The sequence below is a fragment of the Bradysia coprophila genome, unplaced genomic scaffold, assembly GCF_014529535.1.
Source record: "Bradysia coprophila strain Holo2 unplaced genomic scaffold, BU_Bcop_v1 contig_138, whole genome shotgun sequence".
Taxonomy (NCBI): domain Eukaryota; kingdom Metazoa; phylum Arthropoda; class Insecta; order Diptera; family Sciaridae; genus Bradysia; species Bradysia coprophila.
Window position 1 is genome coordinate 9,907,016 of NW_023503409.1, and position 20,193 is coordinate 9,927,208.

Genomic DNA, 20,193 nt, shown 5'->3' on the forward strand with positions numbered 1-20,193 from the left:
GCTTTTGATTTCCCTAGGTTCGAAAGTGGCCTATTACATTACCAGGGAAAGGAAGAGAACTGGCTTGGGAATCACTGCACGTAATAGATATTTATGTCACAAGGACAAGGACGGAGGAAAAGTTGACCTTTTGCGTGAAGTTTGTTGATTCGAGGCGAAGCCGAGAGCAATAACCACGCAAAAACGTGACCTTGTGACGAAATTATTTTGCATGCTAAGGGCACCGAAAAAATGCTTGATTGATTAAAATGAACCATTTTCGGCGCAGAACCATATAAAATTACAAAATTCTGGATAAAAAGTTGAAAAGTCACATTTTCGATTGATTTTTGACCTCGGCTTCGCCTCTGGACTGTTCAAAGTTTTATCCCTTGTCATGTAAATAACTAATGAACGTGGGAGTGGCTATTTTTTTGACTTGTGGTGTCACTTTTTTCTTAGATTGAAAGACTATCACGTATCTTCAACTTTGTCATATTTTTTAATGGAAATCATAATAAAGAAATAGATTTGGATCTTTGCTGCCATCACCAACATTTCGTAATAGCTGCGACAAGATCAATTACGTTGGTTGTGTCCCATACACATGTTAAACTCAAGTCATGCGTACGTTCGGATTTGTTGTGAGAATAATAATCAAAATAATAGAAGAGCAATCGTTAAAAAAACCCGTTAAAAGAAAAGGAAAGTAATTTCTCTGTGCAATGGAACCAATTTTTGGGTATGTGCTCACAGTCAATTTTCAAAATTAACGAGTAGCACGTAAAGTTGTAACACCTTACCACACAACACACCAATCCAAATTACACTTTTAGGAAGCATCTCGCATGCCGACTTTGACTTTGTCTATAGGTATACACATTGCCAATAATTTTATTGTTACATAACAGCCAGTATGAGAGAATCAAAATACAATTTTTAAATTAACTTTGGTTATAATTAAAGATCATTTTGAGAGTAATGAAAGTGATTTCAAGTTAAACAGTCTTTTTTCGTTCGTCTTATTGTTTCGATGTTGAATACAACACAACATACAACCAGCTTGTAGATCAAATTATTTAAAATTTCTAATGAAATTTCGGGAAATGCCTTTTTCATTACACAAATGTGAATCATTTGGAGGAAAGGTCAATGTATCGCCGCTGTTGCATGCGCGAAATTACTTAATCTTTCAATTTTTAACTTTTTATTTCATATAGCGCGTCTGCATATGGCAAAAACGTAAACGGAAGAAACATAAATTTCTGTTTTGCATATACGCACGCACAGCGCAGGTATGAGAAATTTTTGCGCATTTCTTTTTTAAAGATGCTGTTTCCGAGCACAATTTTAAATTAATTATGGTAAAAACCGTATGTCGTTGCAACATCAATAAATAGTCTTTCCTGATAAAATAATTTCAGATTTATGTGCCACATTCTGCGTTATGTGGATTTTCGATGATTGTGGAACAGGAAATGCATAGGTTTTTACAGAAAGCAAAGCTTGTCATGTTTCGTAAAGGATATTATAAAGGCCACGACGGTTGGGAAAAGTACAGAAATCTCCAAACAATTACTTTGCATATGTTTATAGCAATGGGGGTCTTTGCAACTTTAACAGCTACTGTCCGTGAGAGGGATTCTTTTGAAAAACAGCCTACCGAAATCGGGCGTGTTTTCCAGTGGACTTTTTTATATGTGCCTAGAAAGGACTTCGACCCTAGAACCCAAAACCACTTTCAAAAAAATTCTTCGAAGCTTTTGTGACTGGTGAAAGGTGATCAAAAACCGAAAACTTGCACTTTTCTTACCAAAATTTGTCCGGGTACACGAGCCGTACAGGGTCGTGTGGGGTGTCATTAGAAAGGTAATCACATGTACTATTGAGCCGAATAGAGACTCATTGGTTTTAAAATTAATCCACACTGAAATATGTGCAGTTGAAGTTTTCAACAGAAAACTTGCACTTTTCCTACCAATATTTCTCCAGTTACACGAGCCGTACATGGTGGTGTGGGGTATCATTTGAAAGGTAATTTTATGTGCTTTTGGGCCAAATAGGGTCTTATGGGGTTTGGATGCATATGCGATGAAATATGAGAAGTTGAAATGTTTAAGTGCCCATATTTCATCGCATATGAATCCAAACCCCATAAGACCCTATTTGGCCCAAAAGCACATAAAATTACCTTTCAAATGATATCCACACCACCATGTACGGCTCGTGTAACTAGAGAAATATTGGTAGGAAAAGTGCAAGTTTTCTGTTGAAGACTTCAACTGGACATATTTCAGTGTGGATTAATTTTAAAGCCAATGAGTCTCTATTCGGCTCAATAGTACATGTGATTACCTTTCTAATGACACCCCACACGACCCTGTACGGCTCGTGTACCTGGAGAAATTTTGGTAAGAAAAGTGCAAATTTACGGTTTTCGATCACCTTTCACCCAGCCATAAAAGCTTCGAAGAATTTTTTTGAGAGTGGTTTTGGCTTCTAGGGTCGAAGTCCTTTCTAGGTACCTATAAAAAGTTCCACTAGAAAACACGCCCGATTTCGGTAGGCTGTTTTTCAAAAGAATCCCTCTGAGGGAAATGAGTTTATGGGAGATGCATTTTTCCTGTCACCTATATATGCTCACGCACACATTCAAACTCATGCAGTCATGACTCACTTACTTGATCATAGGTTGTAATATACTAATTACATCTTAGCGTACGGTAAGGTGTACTTTACTTCACTGTTTGTGATTGTGACAGAGATGGCACTTACCGCCATCGATTTTACGTAAAATAACTTACTTGATTGCTTGACATTTATTTCTTCGGCTAGTGTGCATACTTCACTCGGCTTCGACTCGTCCCGCAACCGCAACACTTGCCACAACAACAAAATCTACAAGCAGGAACGTAACATGCAATTAATGCATACGACAAGAGTGTATTAAAGCACTGAATCCGTTGGAAGGAATTATACTTTAAAACAGGCCAATAAACCTTGTGATGCATATTGGGCTATTTCGGAAAGCACTATTTGTCTATGAGGAAAAGGTTGTGCAGATTAGAAGAAATAGGACAATCTGTCAAAATAATGTCACAAAGGATATCCTCAGAGATCATTTCAGCCGAATTTCTTTGAATAAATCCAATGCAAACTTTTGTTGCGACTTATGCTTCTGTTATTGTCATCTCATCATTACTGCGATTTTTAAAAAAATGCTAAGAAAAAGTGTGAGGAAAGTCGGTCTGCTCACACTGAAATCATCGTTTTTTGAAATTAACCTACCGCCAAGCAAAACAAATTAAAACTGTGTACGTACGCTCTGCACACATTTACGGAACAAAAAAAAGAGTGAAGATAAATGTTACAATGCATAATCAATTAATTCAATAGGAAAGCACCGACTTGTCAAACAAATTAGAGTTAGTAATTTGCTTCATTTCACACATCACAACAAAAGAAAATTTTAATTACACATTTTGCATGAAATTCAACGAAAGAAACGATTCGACCATATGTGGGGTGTTGTCCGCACTATACTCGCGAGTACATTTTTTGCATTCATTTTTGTTAAGATATTTAATTGGCAATGAAAAAGTGATCTCGTTCGACTTGACCTTACCTGTTATATGAATAGCAAAGACCTATTCCGAGGATAGATAGTAATAGATAGTAATAGATAGTAATAAAATAAAAATGTGACAGGTACACTCTAACTACTATAGGATGACTGAAATAAATGATAATTATTTTAAGCTTGCAAAAATACCCAAATTCGAACTCTGAATCTCAGGAATTGTCAGTCTTATTAAAAGGCATTATAAACAACTTAAATATTCGTAAAAAAAAGCATGTTTGTGATGCATTGCCTGTGCCTCAGCAGTAAATACGCAAGAAAATATGTCCTGATAAAGTCCTGACTGACGCTATCATCTACTAAATCTATTACTTCATTAGTTTTAACATTAGTAAGAGACGCCCATTGTCAGAGCCTGTTAAAGACTTAAGTATGAACAGTGTTAACATCAAACACATGACTGATGCCAAATCAATTTTATTAGAACAATGCAATGTGAAACCAATTCACCAGAGCATCAATCCCAATAAACGACGGCAATTGTCATCGAATCCATTTACCGTATAAAATAGCGATTATATAACGATTACCGATAAAATAACGAGATATATTCACAACTCTGCACTCGTTTCACACTGCAAATACGAGCAATTGCCGTATATACGTACATGTAAAACATAAATATTATTTACATTTAAGACAATAAAATTTAATCTCCTGCGAAACCAGAATTGAAAAATAAAAATAAAAAAATCAACTCGATCGTTTTGCATTTACATTTAACAGCAATGCATTTAAAATGTAAAGTGATTTTGCTTCGTCAAAATACTTGTGTATCTAAAGCATATGATAGACCGGGAAATAGTCTCTCTCTCAACACCATTCACTTATGCTAAAGATTTTAATTCACATTTCTTTAATTAAATGAATTCCAACTTTCCTATTCGATGATGCCGGATAGTTCTTTTAAATACCTGCTCTACATGCAGCTGGGTTGTGTTTTGCTCTATGTAGGTATTTTGGTTGTTTTTTTTTTCTTTTCTTCAATTTTATTTTTCTGGTACTTTTATAAAAGTGCAGATTTTCGCTAATAAAAGCAATTTAACAATATTTATTGTGTTGAATAAAATATTGTCTGCATTAAATTATCATGTCATCTATATGATGAAGGCATAATGAAAAAACCACTAATAATAATGCATACCGACCAACATCTATCTATATGCCGAATAGAGAAATAATTGTTCACCGTACTTACCGGTATAATCTGCAAAACCAGTTCATATTGAAACGGAAAGTACGAGTACATGAGTATATGAAGTGCCATTCTTCTTATGAGCTGGTAAAGATGATGGATTGATCGTTCATAAAGCTTATCACCAACACGATTGTCTATTACTTCAATTGTTTAATTCACGGCAGAGTAAAATAAACCAGGCAGGAGCGGTTCATTTTCGAAACGTCAAATAAGGGACCTAATGCATGGGATAAAAATGAACTCAAATGAACACTGACATAAATTGAAAAATTTTATTCGCAAAATATCAAGGGCTACTAGATTATTCAGGTCCCTAGTCAAACAAGCGCTCCTGCCTGGTTAACTTTACTCTGTCGTGTTTAATTACTTTCAACAGATTTTAGGTAGAAAATCTTTTACTTCATTATTTTTACTATTTTAATATTTATTAGAACATTAACAAGTCGATAACAAACAGTGACGGCAGACTCACTGGTTTTTATGAAATTCTTGAAATTCTCCCTCGGAGTAACTACTTTGATTAACCAAAAGTTTGATCTCGACTAATCAGTGAATTATTCGGTGATTAACGTTGATTAATCGCTATTTTATGTTGATTTATTATGATTAGCAGCTAACTAACGACGATTAACAGAGTTTATCACTTGTTAATGGCCTGATTAACATTTGGTTAATTATGTGAATCATCTAAGAGATGTTTCCTCGGGCACTACAGTGTAGTACTGAACTGCTACACTTGCCTTTAAGTACCTATAATTGTGTTGTCTAATTGATCCACATAGCCAATACTCTCTCTCTCTAGCAAAGAAACTTCGTTTTGACGCAGTCAAAATACCATCTTTTTCCACAAGTACGACAATGAAATTTTCTATGACTTATATCATAGCACTTCTACTAGCACGAACACTCATTTTTTAAACGTCTAAAAGCCTGCAACATTTTCTGTCATGCCTCCTGTCTGTAAGACAGAAATGCAAGGCCTATTTTTATTGCATAGTCTCCGAATATTTCTTATATTCATGCTAGGAGCAGAGCTGTGCATATACGGTTTTACCACAATAATTTTCCTAGTTTTGGGACAGTAGTTTTCCTAGGGATAGTATTGACATAACCAATGGATAAAAATTATCTTGTTCACTATGTTTTTATCAAGCAGTTGGAAGCACAAGTTTTCAGGGTGTATAGAGTGTTTAAGTGAGAGAGATGGCGAAACGACAACCTATTGTTCCATCTCGGGGTCTGCTGTCAGATTCTTTTACATGCTACATGCGTCGAAAACCGTACTGTTCATGTTTCAAGCACTACTTTCGACGCCCTTAGCATGTAAAATCCATTACTTGACTATGGATAAAAATAGGCCTCGTTTTCGTGTGTTTATTGACCTCGGCTTCGCCTCGGATCAACAAAATTGACACGAAAACTCTACTTTTCATCTTTTTATCCCTAGTCATGTAAAATACTATTGTATTATCAATGAAAGCAGACCCTGAGTTGATTTTCCATCTCGGTCATCTCACTTAAACACAGTATAATGTACTATTGACCTGTGGCGACTCGATTGTCGAACGAGTACTTCGAGAACTAATTCTTTGCTCTATTTATGTATCATTCTTTATATGAAGCTAAATATAAACAAGAAATCGACTCATATACATTTAAAAAAAAAGTCCTCACGATCGGGATATCGATGAGCGAGGAATTTTTAATAACACAACAATTATGCAAATGGGTCGTCAATTGAACTCTACGCAACAAGCATTAGGTAATCCATCTGGCAGATTCTTAGCTTCGATTAAACGAAAAAAAAGAAGAAAGATTGTCATCTGACTGAGAAATTTACATTGCCTATTGTATTTGTTGAGGAAACGTTAACAATTGTAAAATTGTAAACATAACAATCAACGGAACAATTCGCTACCGAGTCGGTAGTACCGACGTCGATTCAATAATAAAATTTAATGAAACAGAAAGCTTTTACGAGAACTATTCGTCAAACTCAAACATAATAATAATCAATGACACATGACCGTGACCCAACGGCATTTTTCAATCTTAGACACAAAAAAGGAGACGAAAAAGTGTGGATAAGGTGAACTGGTCGGTGGAGTTTTTCTTTTCTTTCTAATAGACCTTCCCCTTCAATTCATGTATAGCATTGTAGCCTCACCACTTTACCTATGTAAAAAGTGATTCGTTTAGCTAAAAGGTAACGTGGTGGCAATACAAATCCCATCAATATCGATCTTACAATACACATTTCACTCCGTTGATGATAAATATATTTTTTTTTTTCAATGGCCCGGTCCATTATCGCATAGTATAGCGATGGGTATATAAGCTGGTTCGGTGAAAATTGGCAACTCAATTCATTTCGAGTAGTGAACGGATTAACAAGTAGATTTAAGTTCTTTTTTCTCGTGTTGTGGTTGAATAAAACTTTTTGTGAAAATGGCTTCATGGCTTATAGTAAGTACCTTTTGCATCGGTGAATGTTTGCATTTATGTTTAGATTTGTTTATATGTTGTGCTTCGTCAGCGTTTATTATGCAGGAAATGTGATTCAATAAAAATTATCGAAGTCAGTGATTAACATTGTATTTGAGGATTTATTTGGTATTTAAGGTGAACGAACACTAATCAAGTCACTTGATTGATTGATTGATTTTTTAATCTGTGGATATAGTCGAAGCTAGGTGAATACCCGTGTAATGGTCAAGGGTTCCAGATGAATTGACCAGTCTTAGTTAAATGGATTAACGAAAATATTCGAAATGTTTATTGTTACGCTCGTAGCATTGAACTCGTTAAAAAAAAAACTGTAACATTCTGTAGACGCCTCGGAAATTGTCTAAAATTAAATTTCTAACCAAAAAAAGATCAGAATCTGTTAGGTTAAGAGCGTGTGCATTGACAATGAAAAATAAATTATAGAAATAAATGGACGGGTCAAAAACCGACCTTGTTTATGGGACAGGGATGAAGTATATGAATTTTAAGGCCATGTACCGAAATAAATAAACTTTTAAAGAACGCTGGGTATGTTATCGTGCTTTCTATTGCACAGCTAAACCGATGAGCAAACAAAAAAAAGGTTAGCTACGCATTAACTTAACTCATTAAAGAGACCATTTTAGAAAAACCTCTCAAAATTTTTGGTAATTTTTTTCTCCAATTTCCCAAAAAAAATTTATGGAAAATTTGTAAGAAAATCTGGAGAAACGGAAAATTTTGTGAAAATGCCTCCCACAAATTTTGTACAAATAATGCAGAGGGAGAACAGATTTCGCTGGATTCCTTGTCACATATAATTAGAGATGAAATTAAAAACTTTGCTTCTCTATTAGTTGACCATGACTGGAAATTATTGTCGAATGGAATTAATTGTTGAAATCGATAACTATTGCAATTTTGATTCTGACTCATTAAAACCATTAAAAGTTGATTGGTTCGATTTTAATGGCTTCTCATTATCTTTAATTTCCATTTTAAAGAAATTGGTTGAGGAAAAACCGCCGACACGTAATCCATCTCGCGTCAGCAAGTTCAATGACAGAATGTTTTACGTAAAAAAGCATAACCGAGATGATAGTCAAATCAAATGCCATATGCTCTAATTAAAAAGAAATTTTATGAAAATAAAAACAAAATAATAAAAAAAAACTTTAAAGCCGTAGGTACAATGTTTTTAGTTACTTGAATGCTTCTATAAATTCAAAGCCAAAGACGAAGACGAAAACGAAAGCAAACTATGAAAAAAAAACCTGTGTTACGTAACGATCGAATTTGAGAAGAGAAAAATAAACAACGAAAATAATTCACTTCCTTTCACCTCTCTCTACTTCCGAAACCGAATCATACTGTTACAGTAATAATAATAAGTATAATGTGGTGACTCTTAATGTATCAATTGCACACGCAATTTGATGAGCACTTCAACTTACGAAACGTTTGTGGTCATTTTGAAATTAACGACTTCACATCCAGCTATTTACCTATACTGAATTAAATTGTTTTAGGTTACAATTTTGACATTATTTTAATTGAAAATCGTTTTCGTTACTAAGGTCAATTAATTTTTGTTTTCAGTTCACCTGTGCTTTAGCAGCAACTTTAGGTATTTCTGGTGCCACCTTCGGTGACAAAGAACAGTAAGTTTATTTGATTCAGTAAAGATCGATCTGAGGATCTCATTGACAATAATTTTGTTTCTGCTTAGTGTGCATATTCGGATTCACTTGCCAGAACTACATGAAGAAACGCATAGCCATAAAGAAGTTATCATACACGACGATCATGGCCATGGTCACGGTGGCGGTGGACATGGAGGTGGCGGACATGGCGGAGACGGCGGCTTTGCTGAAGGCCTAATCGGAGGATTTCTAAGTAGTGGAGGTGGACATGGTCATGGACACGGCCATGTAAGTCATGGACATGGTGGTGGTGGTGGATTTGGTGGTCATGGAAGTGGTGGACACGGACATGGCGGGCATGGCGGGCATGGAGGACATTCGCATGGTGGTCATGGTAACGACGATTTGCTGATCGCAACAATAGGTAAGATATTTTTACGTAACGGCTGTCTTAAATTCTAAGTTGTCGTCATATCGTGTATCTTAACAGAAATAAGAAACACATACATTTGATAAATTCTATCCATCGTCACAATACTAAGTCGGGTAAATTCCCCTTTAATCAATTCTTTGCTTTATTTAAAAACGAAATTATCGTTTAGTTTCTCTCCATTCTCCCAACGAATTCATTTATCTCTAATTGCAAACTTTGCACTAAGTGATGGAAAGTGTAATTTTTTAAGATTCGGCTTCGCCTTGTTAAGTCGAATCTAATAAATTCCTCTCTTGGTCTTTTGCATTCAACATAAAGCAAGGACTATATTGTTATCGCCGTACTTTTCAAGGCGAATTTGGTTTTCATATTGTCCTTCCAAAGCAGATTGTCAGGAAAAAAAGACTATGACTTTAACTAATGATGCCATTTTTAAGGGCCTCCACCACTATTTCATTTTGACGGAAACGTACACACATTTAATTTAAAACATTTCCGCCAAAAAGTCGTTTTTCAAATTAACGGTGAAAATGATTTCATATTTTATGTGCCACTTGCGACTATCTTCACAACAGGCATGTAAAATTATCAGGGAATTTCTTAGCAAGTAAATTCGGGGAATCGTACACCAAATTCCACAATTGAAGCCAAATTAATTATAAAAATCAAATTTACAGCTCACCAACACTTTTGACAGAATTATTTCCGAGAATTAGTCGTAATTTTTGTTTAGGTAGAAACTGCACACGCGAAACTATTTTTTGGTCGAAACTGAAAACTCTAATCACTTCGCTTTACGCGAAATACCTCTAATCGACTCGTTTAAGGTTAAAAAATGTAGTTTGACAAAAAAAATTCTTTGAATAAGTGAACACTGGATGAACTGGGTGAACAATACTACTGTAATTAAAAGGTCACAAACTTAAATCATCTGTTTAGCGCAGAACTTTGGTTTACCCTTCCGTTTACTTTTCAACAATGAGAAGTGGGAGGAGCTTCCATTGTTCATTCGTATAAACAGAGACCAAAACGTCGTAGGTGCGTGGGCATCTTATGTGGAATTTGGGTGGAAAAAGGCGCAGAAACATATTTCAAGAATTTATAAAGTGAAAATCATTTCTGTCTCAACTTTTTTGGCTGAGATACGAATACCTTCATTGTGAATATTCAGCTGCTTTATGCAAAAAAATTGCGGAAAAAAAATCGTTTTGGAGTAGTCTATATAGTCAGCAACATTAATTAATACAAAAAGAATTTTTGTTAAAATTCGAAGCATTGAAAGATTTGTTTTGCTAATTTTTCTTTTTTTTTAACTCAACAGCTAGTAGTTTAAGCAGTGGAAGTCATGGTCATGGTGGACACGGAGGTCATGGTGGACATGGAAGTCATGGTGGTCACGGAGGTCATAGCAGTCACGGAGGATTTGGTGGACATGGTGGAAGCGGTGGTCACGGTGGTCATGAGGAAATAATTGTTGTTCAAGACGGCGGTCATTCTGGAGGTCATTCTGGCGGTTTCGGTGGTGGTCATTCTGGAGGTTTCGGAGGTGGTCATTCTGGCGGTTTTGGAGGTGGTCATTCTGCCAGTTTCGGAGGCGGACATTCTAGTAGTTTCGGAGGTGGACATTCTGGTGGATTTGGTGGTGGCCATTCTGGAGGATTCAGTTCAGGAAATCATTTAGGCGGTGGATTTGGAGGACATTCAGGCGGATTTAGTGTTGGTCATTCTGGAGGTGGACATGAAGAGCAAGGACACGGTATTGGCCAGGAAGAACTTTTGATTGCTAGTGTTGCTGGTGGAATAGGAGGCGATCATGGTGGTCACAGCGGTTCTACTTCTGGTGGTTTTCACGGTGGATTGAGCACTGGAGGTGGATTCGGTGGTTATGCAAGTGGCTTCAACAGTTACAGCAACTCAGGACATGATAGTTATAGTGTAGGCGGAGGAAGTGGACAAGGACATGATAGTTACAGTGTAGGTGGAGGAAGTGGGCAAGGACATGATAGTTACACAATTGGCGGAGGAGGGATACAAGATAGTTACAGTTTGGGTGGCGTAGGAGGTGGTCAAGATAGTTACAGCATTGGCGGTGGAAGCAATTCTATTGACGCTGGTCACGATAGTTACAATTTGGGCGGAGGTGGAGGTGGACATGATAGTTATAGTGTTGGAGGACATGGCAGTAGCGGCGGTTTCGTTGCTTCAAGTGGATTCGGACATGGAGATGTCGGAGGATACAGTGGTGGAGGATTCGAAGCATCATCAGGATTATCAGGTGGCTACAGTAGTGGTCACGATGCTGGTAATTCTGGCCATGACAGCTACAGCTTGGGCGGTGGAATTGGAGGCAATTCAGGCTTTTCCTCTCTTGGTCAAAGCAGTTTTGGGGGCGATAGTTACACAGGAGTTGATAGTTACAGTCATGCACCATCAGGGCATCATACGCAAAGTTCGGGACATTTAGGAGCAGCTCCAGAAGGATACGATTACCCGAAGCCATCTGTCGGCTTGCACCATTGATAAATCCATAAAATTGTATTCGTAAACTTGCATTGCCATCATTCATCTCTTGTTATGTCCGTTTTTCAAAGGACACTACCTTGTACATAAAACTAGTCTTCCATTACCCTTCTGTACATTATTTATCATACCGCTAGCGTCTTTATTTTTCCTCCCTCATTCCTCTATTTTTTGTGCTTAAGTGTGTTTGTAGCTTTAAGATTCGTAACTAAGCTTTTGTTTCAAAAGTTGTTATTTCGTTTGTAAGAACTTGTTAGCTTGTAAAATGTTACGTTTTCGTTAACATTACTTTCAATAAAAATCTTAAAAAAAAATAATTGAATCCACTCAAATTCATCATTATATCAACTACATCGAGTAAAATTTCATCAATTCTTTCATGGATATTGATCAACATGGAAAATTTGAAATGTTAGCCCAAGTGTTGGTTGTAATCAGATCATAGGTTCGACAAAAATTCATCGACTTAATTTCCCTTTTATTTATTAATTCTGATGGCATCAATTTTGAATTGCTTTTCAACATTTTAGTCTTCGGCGACCACTACATACTCATCGATACAAATTGATTGGTGCAAGCCAATGTTTATCAAGAATTTAGTCAGTTCTTCCAACCTCTCGGCCAACTTCTTTTTCTCGGCTTCTTTTTGTGATCGTTCCTCTTTCTAATTGTTCTGGCAATTCATTCTGTAAAACGAAACATTTTGACTACTTAAGGATTTCGCAAATATCTCTGCAGATCTCTGCCTATTCTAGTGCGAGGTTTATTTTGTATTGCAGATTAGCAATGGTCTTGGAAACAAAAAGTGATAAGTAAATAGCAAATGCTTAAAATTGCCGTCTGAGCAATTAATAAACATTCTTGTGGTCCTTGCACATGTATCATGAATGTGTCCAATGTTTTTCGAAAATCAATCATTCACATTCATTGAGCTATTCACATCAATGAAAGTCTAGAACAGGTATGGTCGATCGGCAAATTCGTCTTAAACGCACTCACATTTTATGTCAAAATAATATGAAAATGAGTGCGTTTAAGTACGAAAATCAAATTTTTATGTCCTCCGGGCGGACCATAGACCATACCTGTTTTACACTTTCATTGATTCACATGCCCTATGCTTTATATTTGGTTTGGAATCAGCATAAACTCGAATAATTAGTATTGATAACTTCAAAAATAGTGCATACATAACTGATGTTAATTACCAAGCACGTGGTTTTGAATAACTTCTTAATCATAAATTTTTTGGGCTGTATTAGGACATATTCTCAACGATTTGCTGCTCAAAAAATCAAATTTCAATTATGAACGTGATTGCTCCAGCGGGTGTAATTAATTCGATATTTCGAGTGCAATTCGTCGAAAGCTTTCAATGAGTATTTGTATTTGTATGAATATTTGTTATTAGCAATTCAACTAAGCTCAGCTACTAGCACTGTCTCATGTTCCATGTTAGTTTTACAATTTCATGATCTAGTATTCGATTTGCTAAGTTACAACGAATCTAGTTAGTCCGTTTATACTACTGGATCTATTCGGTTGTCTATGAATAAATTCTTTATATTTTCTACATCTTGTGTTGTCTTATTAGTCTCTGGAACCTGGAAAACCAACATTCCAAAGAGAATTCAGTGCACTTGGAAATGCGATCCTGTTCATACTTAATCTTTTTTAAATGAGTCTCTGCTGCTGCAAATCTAGAATGCTCGCCATGAAATTGAAATTGATATTGTAAACATGTTTTCATTAATAATAGCAATTGACTCAGGTCAGGTATATAAATGTGAGATTTTCATAATTTTGACGAAGTTTCGGTTACATTTTATACCACTACAAATCGTACAGCAGTTACAATGACCGCGAGACTATGTTTACTTACTATCGGAGTGTTGGGGTTGTTCCTGAGCGGTAAGCGTCGAATAACTTCTCTGATTGCTAATTATAATAATTTACAAACATTTTCTCTATCTCTCTCTCTCCCGTTATAGTGAGCGGAGAAGGAACTTGCCAATTCATTGTGGCATACGAATTCCGTGAAAGTGAATTGTCCGGATGGATATCACTGTGATGACAGGTCAAACTGTGTCTGTAACGGAAACACTGCCGGTAGTTTCTGTGTTCACGATTCCCATTGTTGTGAAGGGATGACATGCAACGTTCATGAGCAAAAATGTGGATGCATTTCGGATACGTATATTCCTGTAGAGTCTAATTGCTGCAGCAAGAGTGGTGCATACTGGCCTTCTTGGAGTGGTAGTTATTGCTACTGAGAGATGATCTCGAAGGATGTTCTCACTTCTAAAAGAATATTTTTATTTTTTAATTCAATTGTGGATTTCATGTGATGTCACGCAATAAATAAAATATTCAAAAAGTGTATTCTTAACATTTTTCATCGCTCCAAATATCCTTACTTTCGGCAAGGGGAGCAAATGCACACGGTTGAACCCCTAGCTTTTACCTTGATGTGCTACGTGTCAAACATAGATAGATATTAACTAGACCAATCAGTAAATCTATGATCTTTAAAAATTGGGTTTGTGGATCAGTAACCAGGTGCTTTTCTTATGTAAAACTTCAGATGAAATAATTGTTGTAAAGAGTTACCGATGTGAAAGTTGTTGTTATAATTTTCCTGTTTTCCCGCACCTCCCACTGGCGAATGAGCCCTCACTCGACTTTGATGCTATTAAACTATGTGAAATAAATAATTCGTTCAAGATTACGGTAAAAGTGTAATATCTCCGGTATATTGGCAGCACTATGCACCAAACTCGAGTGAGGGCTCATTCGCCAGCACTAAATGAGTACATTACCGAGCCTCAAATACGAAATTAAAAATTTTGATAACTTCTATCAACAGGCAGCATTAAACTCGGGACAGGTTTCATTTGCCAGCACTAAATTATATTTATACTCCAATATGTTAAGTATCCATCCTGAGCCAAATGTCAAAAATGACACATGACATACTTTCAAGTAAGTTTTTCTCTGTTACCTGAACAACACCAAACTCGAGTGAGGGCTCATTCGACAGCACTCAACGAGCACAAAATGATAGGCATATACCTCGAAAAACAAACGTACAGATAAAATCGCCTGTGCACCACAATACTGTAAGACCATGTATACTTCGTACGGGTCTAAAAATCGTTGCTTATTCGATCGCAGTGTCTTTATTAATATGAGAGCGCCATCAAGTCTTCTTCTATTATGCATAAAGCCTCAACTTTCCAATAAAAGAGAGATACAAATAAGACAGGTAGAAACACCTTAACGTTTCATCTGAAAGTTCGTGCAATGTTGACTTCACACTTTACTGGTAAACTTTTTCAAAACAAATTGAATGTGAATATAAGAACCTCAGACACGGCGAGAGCTTTTACCGTGCATACTTTGAGGCTGGTAGTAAAATCGAGTTGAGTGTAAAGGAATTGTTGAAGCACATGAATATTAAAAACTTTTTGGATTATAAGGTCATCTCCATGAGTAAGTTGTGTTTGCTACCAGATTTAAACGTTTATCTAACAGAAAAAAATGATTTCAACTGAAAGCTCTTGATATTATGCATTATAAATGATGGACTTTGTTTATGTACTGTCCGTTTGACAAGAGGATCGCCACGGTTCAGCAGGGGGTTTTGAACATTTGTTTTTTACACGTTGGCACACGTGCTCTTGTCAGATTCAAGATTCTTTTTACGAAGGTTACGCTGATTATGCTTTGTGAAAAAGGCCAATACCTTGCAAATATGTCACATCTTGGACAGAATTTGACACTGCAATATCTGCAACATGAAAAAACTAAATGTTCGAAACCCCCTGAAACCCCGTGCTTCCACCTACGTAATACACACAAACTAGGTGAGCCAATATTAATTTATTATCTCAGATTTGGAGATTTGTCCTACAGATATAATCGCAACGAAGGACGTTGCCTGATAAGCGATTTTAGCTGCGTTTTCAGCTTAGAATAATCCATTCGTAAAGATGTTCCGGTTGAAAATTAAAAAATAAAATTCTATTTATAAACACTAAAAGTATATCAACCGATGGTTTCAGGTGGATTCGTGAATTAAAATTACAGTCCTTGCCTTATTGTGAACTAACTTCACTGCTATGACATTTCATAGATAATTACCAGAGTGAAGTTATTTCACGACAATAAAGTACTAAAAAAACTTGTAGCACCTCTAAGAGCCAACGGAGATTTCCAACAACATGTCTTATTCAAAATGATTTTGATGTTTAAACTCATGATCACCCTGTAACCGTGTAACATGAAAAGCTAAGCATAAAACAAAACTCCGGACGAAATAAGATCACAGCAGATGAATTTGAACAATTTGAATGCAATGATGACAGATATGTCGAATTGATAACCATGATATATCGATATGTTTGTGATGAGGAAATCTTTTCGCTATGTGTATGCTCGCGGTATACACGTACTAAGTATACATTCAAATCAAATGAATATCGAATCGAACTTTTTCTTCCATCGCACATAATTACACAATGCGCAAACATATTTAAAGATTCGTTTCGGAAACTTGTTTGCAATGAACTTGGTTTATTATATTGATTGCATTATAATTATACCGATGATGTTAAAATAGATCTGAAATGCAATTTTTATCCAATAAATGGTATGGTATGCTGTGCCTATCGTCTTATAGACGTGCAGCTTTTGTATGGGGTGAATTTTTTTATTTTTATTTTCATTTCATGCAAAAAAATGAACTTGTTATAGACAACAATCCATTGTGGTTACACCGTGCAACGTTTAACTGCTGCAACTCAGAGGAAATGGATCATTATTTCCTAAAGCGGAGATTGTTATTTTTAATAAAAATATTGAAAACGAATTTCATTGGCAGCGTTTATTGATTCGAGATCAACATACCTCGAAGATATACATTAGGGTGCCAGAAATTTGTTGTAGTTTTGTCAATTTGCATAGGGACACATTTACACAGCATGAATTCGAGAATCTTTTTTACTTCTTATGCTTGATTTCCACTTACGAAAAAGTACTCCGTGAGAGAGACAAAAATGACTTTTTTTCAATTTTTACTTTGTTTACTTAACAGTTCACGGCTTTCTCACGGAGTACTTTTAGTTGAGTGGAAACCATACCCTTTGTTGTATGGTCATTGGATTCAAAGTTTCTTATGTCCAGCCGACTCTCATCGGTTGAATTTTTTGACACCCTAACATATGTGGTACATACAAATGCTTTCCTTAGATGAATCCAATTTTAACAATAATTTGGTTAATGTAAAAAAGAAAACAGTGTACTATACGTAAGGCAAACCGTATGCGTACATCGATGACCATATCCCACACAGTTAGTTTTCATATAATTATGTAAAATTGCGTAAATTTACCGTACTTAATGACAAAGAGTTGTCTGGAGAGAAAAAAGCCACAAAACTTTTACTTATATTCCGTACAACAATAACAAATATTTAAATTTAATGAGCATCATAAATGTGAGTGATGTTAACACTTCTTTTTATGTTTCATTCATACTTAAAATTAACAGATTTATGTTTTCAACGACGAGAGGTAATATGTTTAAAGACACACTTTCATGTAATACTGCAATTACCGCCGTGGTAGAGACTCAAAATAATGGAATGATGCAAGAAATTTACAGGTTTTCTTCTTGGGCTTGTAGATACTAATCTATGAACATTTTCCAATACAAAGTTCTAAAATAGTTATTGGTTTACCGATAATATATATTTTTTATATGTTTGGTTTACCGATGGAAGAAAATAGGAATTTCCAACGAGAGCGAAGTTTTGCGGTCTGAGGAAAGAGGGCAGCGAATCGCTTGAGTTGAAATTTCCAATTTTCTTCCCGAGGTGAACACAATGCTTTTTCAATTACAAAATTTTCCAAAAAAGAGTTAGGGTGACAAAATTTCTTCTTTGTCCCCTGTCAAAACAAGAGGTGAGAAAATAGACATTTTCTCCACCAAACTGTCATCATAGATTTTCTCATGGCTTTTTACGTGGAGAAAATAATGTTAATCACACTGCACATACGAAACATAATTTGCATGTCTTGGGCATAAATTTCAGAATTTTTCTGAGAGGTGAGATAACAGTAACGTATAAATGCAGTCTACTCAACTCGACAATCTTTATAAACACAAAATATGAATGAATTACGGTAACGTTAACAACTAGCAGATCAGTTGAAAAAGTTTTGATAAAATAATGATCAAGCACCAGATCCAACCTGACCGTGCTTTCTTGTGCGGCTGAGCCAAGATGAACCTCTCAGGAAGAAACTGATGGTAGAAATTTAAAAATTTCATTCGTTTATTCAGTAACAAAAACGGTTCTTTGCCATTGAAGGTGCAAAAATTTTACTTTATCCTCGAATTTGCATATCTGAACTAGTTCGTTCTACTAGAAAAATATGATTCATGGACCATTTTACACACATTAATGTTGGCTATGTCGATGTAGACTAAAGTTTCAGAAGAAATTTTCATTTTTTTTTCGAATATTGACACATCCATAGTAACGATACCCGCGAAAATGTTTAGATATTAAGCAAAAATATGCATTAAACCTCCTCCCCCTATTTCTTTCCAGCTACTGAAAATGTTTTCCGATTTTTCTTTTAATTGCTTTGCTTCTCAATAAAAAAGTTGATTTTCTTCCGTATCAGAATGAAATAACTCAACGGACTTAAACCTCTAATCAATGGGAATTCAGTCAGAAAGAAATCATAATTTCTTTAATTTGATATGAGTAGTTCCACTACCATCGACCATCAGCGCAAAGTAGAAGAAAAAAAATCTTCATATTTAACCAACACTCAATAAAAACCACGTTGCACAGCATCTTTGATCTTCGAGAGAGTTGAACAGAAAAACGTTTTTTTTTCTCATAACTTTTTAAATTGAGCCGTCACATCAAGAAAAGTGGTTGTGATCACACGATAATCGGTCTGCGAAAATTGTGTAATAAAATTATCTCATTTTGATGTTAATCGGATACTATTAACCATGGCAGATCATTTTAAAAATGTAAGTGGATAATGGAGTCATTAAAGTTGACCAGAGACAGTGAGAGTAATTAAGTGATTCTGTGTTGTGTGAATTGATAAATTGATAACTTTTGCGTTCAAAAAGTGAAATAATTTCGATTAATTTCAGATGTATTCAATACCGCTGGTGATACTAATATTTGTGACAATATTTGCAGCTGCTAAGCCAGTACCAGATCGATCCAAGTATGATAACTGACCTAGGTCTAATATTGAAGAGTTAATTCACTGAAACCTCTTTGAACTATTCTTTTTAGTGATTTTCTTCAGCGAATTTAAGTGAATCAATTCCTAGATCTTATGTCCCGTGTTATACGCAGTGCTTATTGCAGCGACTATTTTTGAGAAAATATATTTTTTTTAACTTTCCCACATTTTCCAGAATTTTCAAAAAAAAAACATTTTTTGTGAAAATTCAGGAAAATGTGAGAAAATGTTTTCTCAAAAATAGTTACTGCCCTAATAGGGCAGTGCCCTATTGTGAATTCAATATAGCTCACATCTCTGTCTTCTCTTTGTAGAATTCGAATTCACGTTCCCGTGAAACATCATACGCATTACCACACCAAAACAATAATCAAGCACGTTCCAGTAAAACATGAATATGAAGAGGTTCATCACAAACCATACAAATATCCTCATCATCACCATCATCCCCATCGCTCTGTAGCTGCTGTCGATGATGACGATGACGACGAAATTATATGGCCGCAAAAGTCTCACACCAAGAAGAAGAAATTCCATCATCCCTTCATTAAGAAATAATGTAGAGGATTGAGTTAATGCGTTGATATACAATAAAGGAACAACATTTACCTGTCTGTCTATACCTGAAAATGATTAAATTTAATTTTTAACTTTAATTAACTGTTGAAAAGTTACGAAATGTGCAATTTTTTAAAGCCAAATTCCTTTTATTTAATTTAATTTAACGTTAATCAAGCGAAAAATGCTGATTCTTTTATATTAATGAAATTGAAATTGAAAGAAACAAAAAAAAAACTTTTGACTCATCGACACTCTCATATTATGCATATCAAATAAATGTATTGAGATTGAATTGGGTGTTATGTCATTTGTGGGCATAATTTTGATATTTTTATTTGTTAAAGAAGAAAAAACTTTCTTTTTTTTCATCTGTTTCTTTGATTTCTGCGTAAACAATGTCACTATGTTTTAAGTTGGATTTTTTGTTGTTGTTGTTGTATGTTCGCTGCTAT

At 35.5% G+C, this 20,193-nt stretch overlaps 2 protein-coding genes across 2 annotated transcripts; both read left to right on the forward strand.

Moving 5' to 3' along the window:
- Nucleotides 1-7,179: 7,179 nt before the first annotated feature.
- Nucleotides 7,180-12,215, forward strand: LOC119074012 (glycine-rich cell wall structural protein-like). Its single transcript, XM_037179947.1, has 4 exons — nucleotides 7,180-7,283; nucleotides 8,904-8,965; nucleotides 9,034-9,371; nucleotides 10,702-12,215. Exons 1-4 carry the CDS (start codon nucleotides 7,266-7,268, stop codon nucleotides 11,898-11,900), a joined length of 1,617 nt encoding a protein of 538 aa, XP_037035842.1. The 5' UTR covers nucleotides 7,180-7,265; the 3' UTR covers nucleotides 11,901-12,215.
- Nucleotides 12,216-18,768: 6,553 nt separating this feature from the next.
- Nucleotides 18,769-20,193, forward strand: LOC119074058 (transcription factor MafB). Its single transcript, XM_037180010.1, has 3 exons — nucleotides 18,769-18,953; nucleotides 19,083-19,159; nucleotides 19,495-20,193. The coding sequence occupies exons 1-3, from the start codon at nucleotides 18,933-18,935 to the stop codon at nucleotides 19,736-19,738; spliced, it is 342 nt and encodes a 113-aa protein (XP_037035905.1). The 5' UTR covers nucleotides 18,769-18,932; the 3' UTR covers nucleotides 19,739-20,193.

What these genes read in the sequence shown, in the direction of transcription:
- LOC119074012 (XM_037179947.1), top strand. An exon ending in ACCTTCGGTGACAAAGAACA is followed by an intron (nt 8,966 to 9,033) that starts GTAAGTTTATTT and finishes GTTTCTGCTTAG; the next exon opens with TGTGCATATTCGGATTCACT. An exon ending in TTTGCTGATCGCAACAATAG is followed by an intron (nt 9,372 to 10,701) that starts GTAAGATATTTT and finishes TTAACTCAACAG; the next exon opens with CTAGTAGTTTAAGCAGTGGA.
- LOC119074058 (XM_037180010.1), top strand. Translation starts at nt 18,933, where the DNA reads ATGGCAGATCATTTTAAAAAT. An exon ending in TGGCAGATCATTTTAAAAAT is followed by an intron (nt 18,954 to 19,082) that starts GTAAGTGGATAA and finishes GATTAATTTCAG; the next exon opens with ATGTATTCAATACCGCTGGT. An exon ending in CCAGTACCAGATCGATCCAA is followed by an intron (nt 19,160 to 19,494) that starts GTATGATAACTG and finishes TTCTCTTTGTAG; the next exon opens with AATTCGAATTCACGTTCCCG.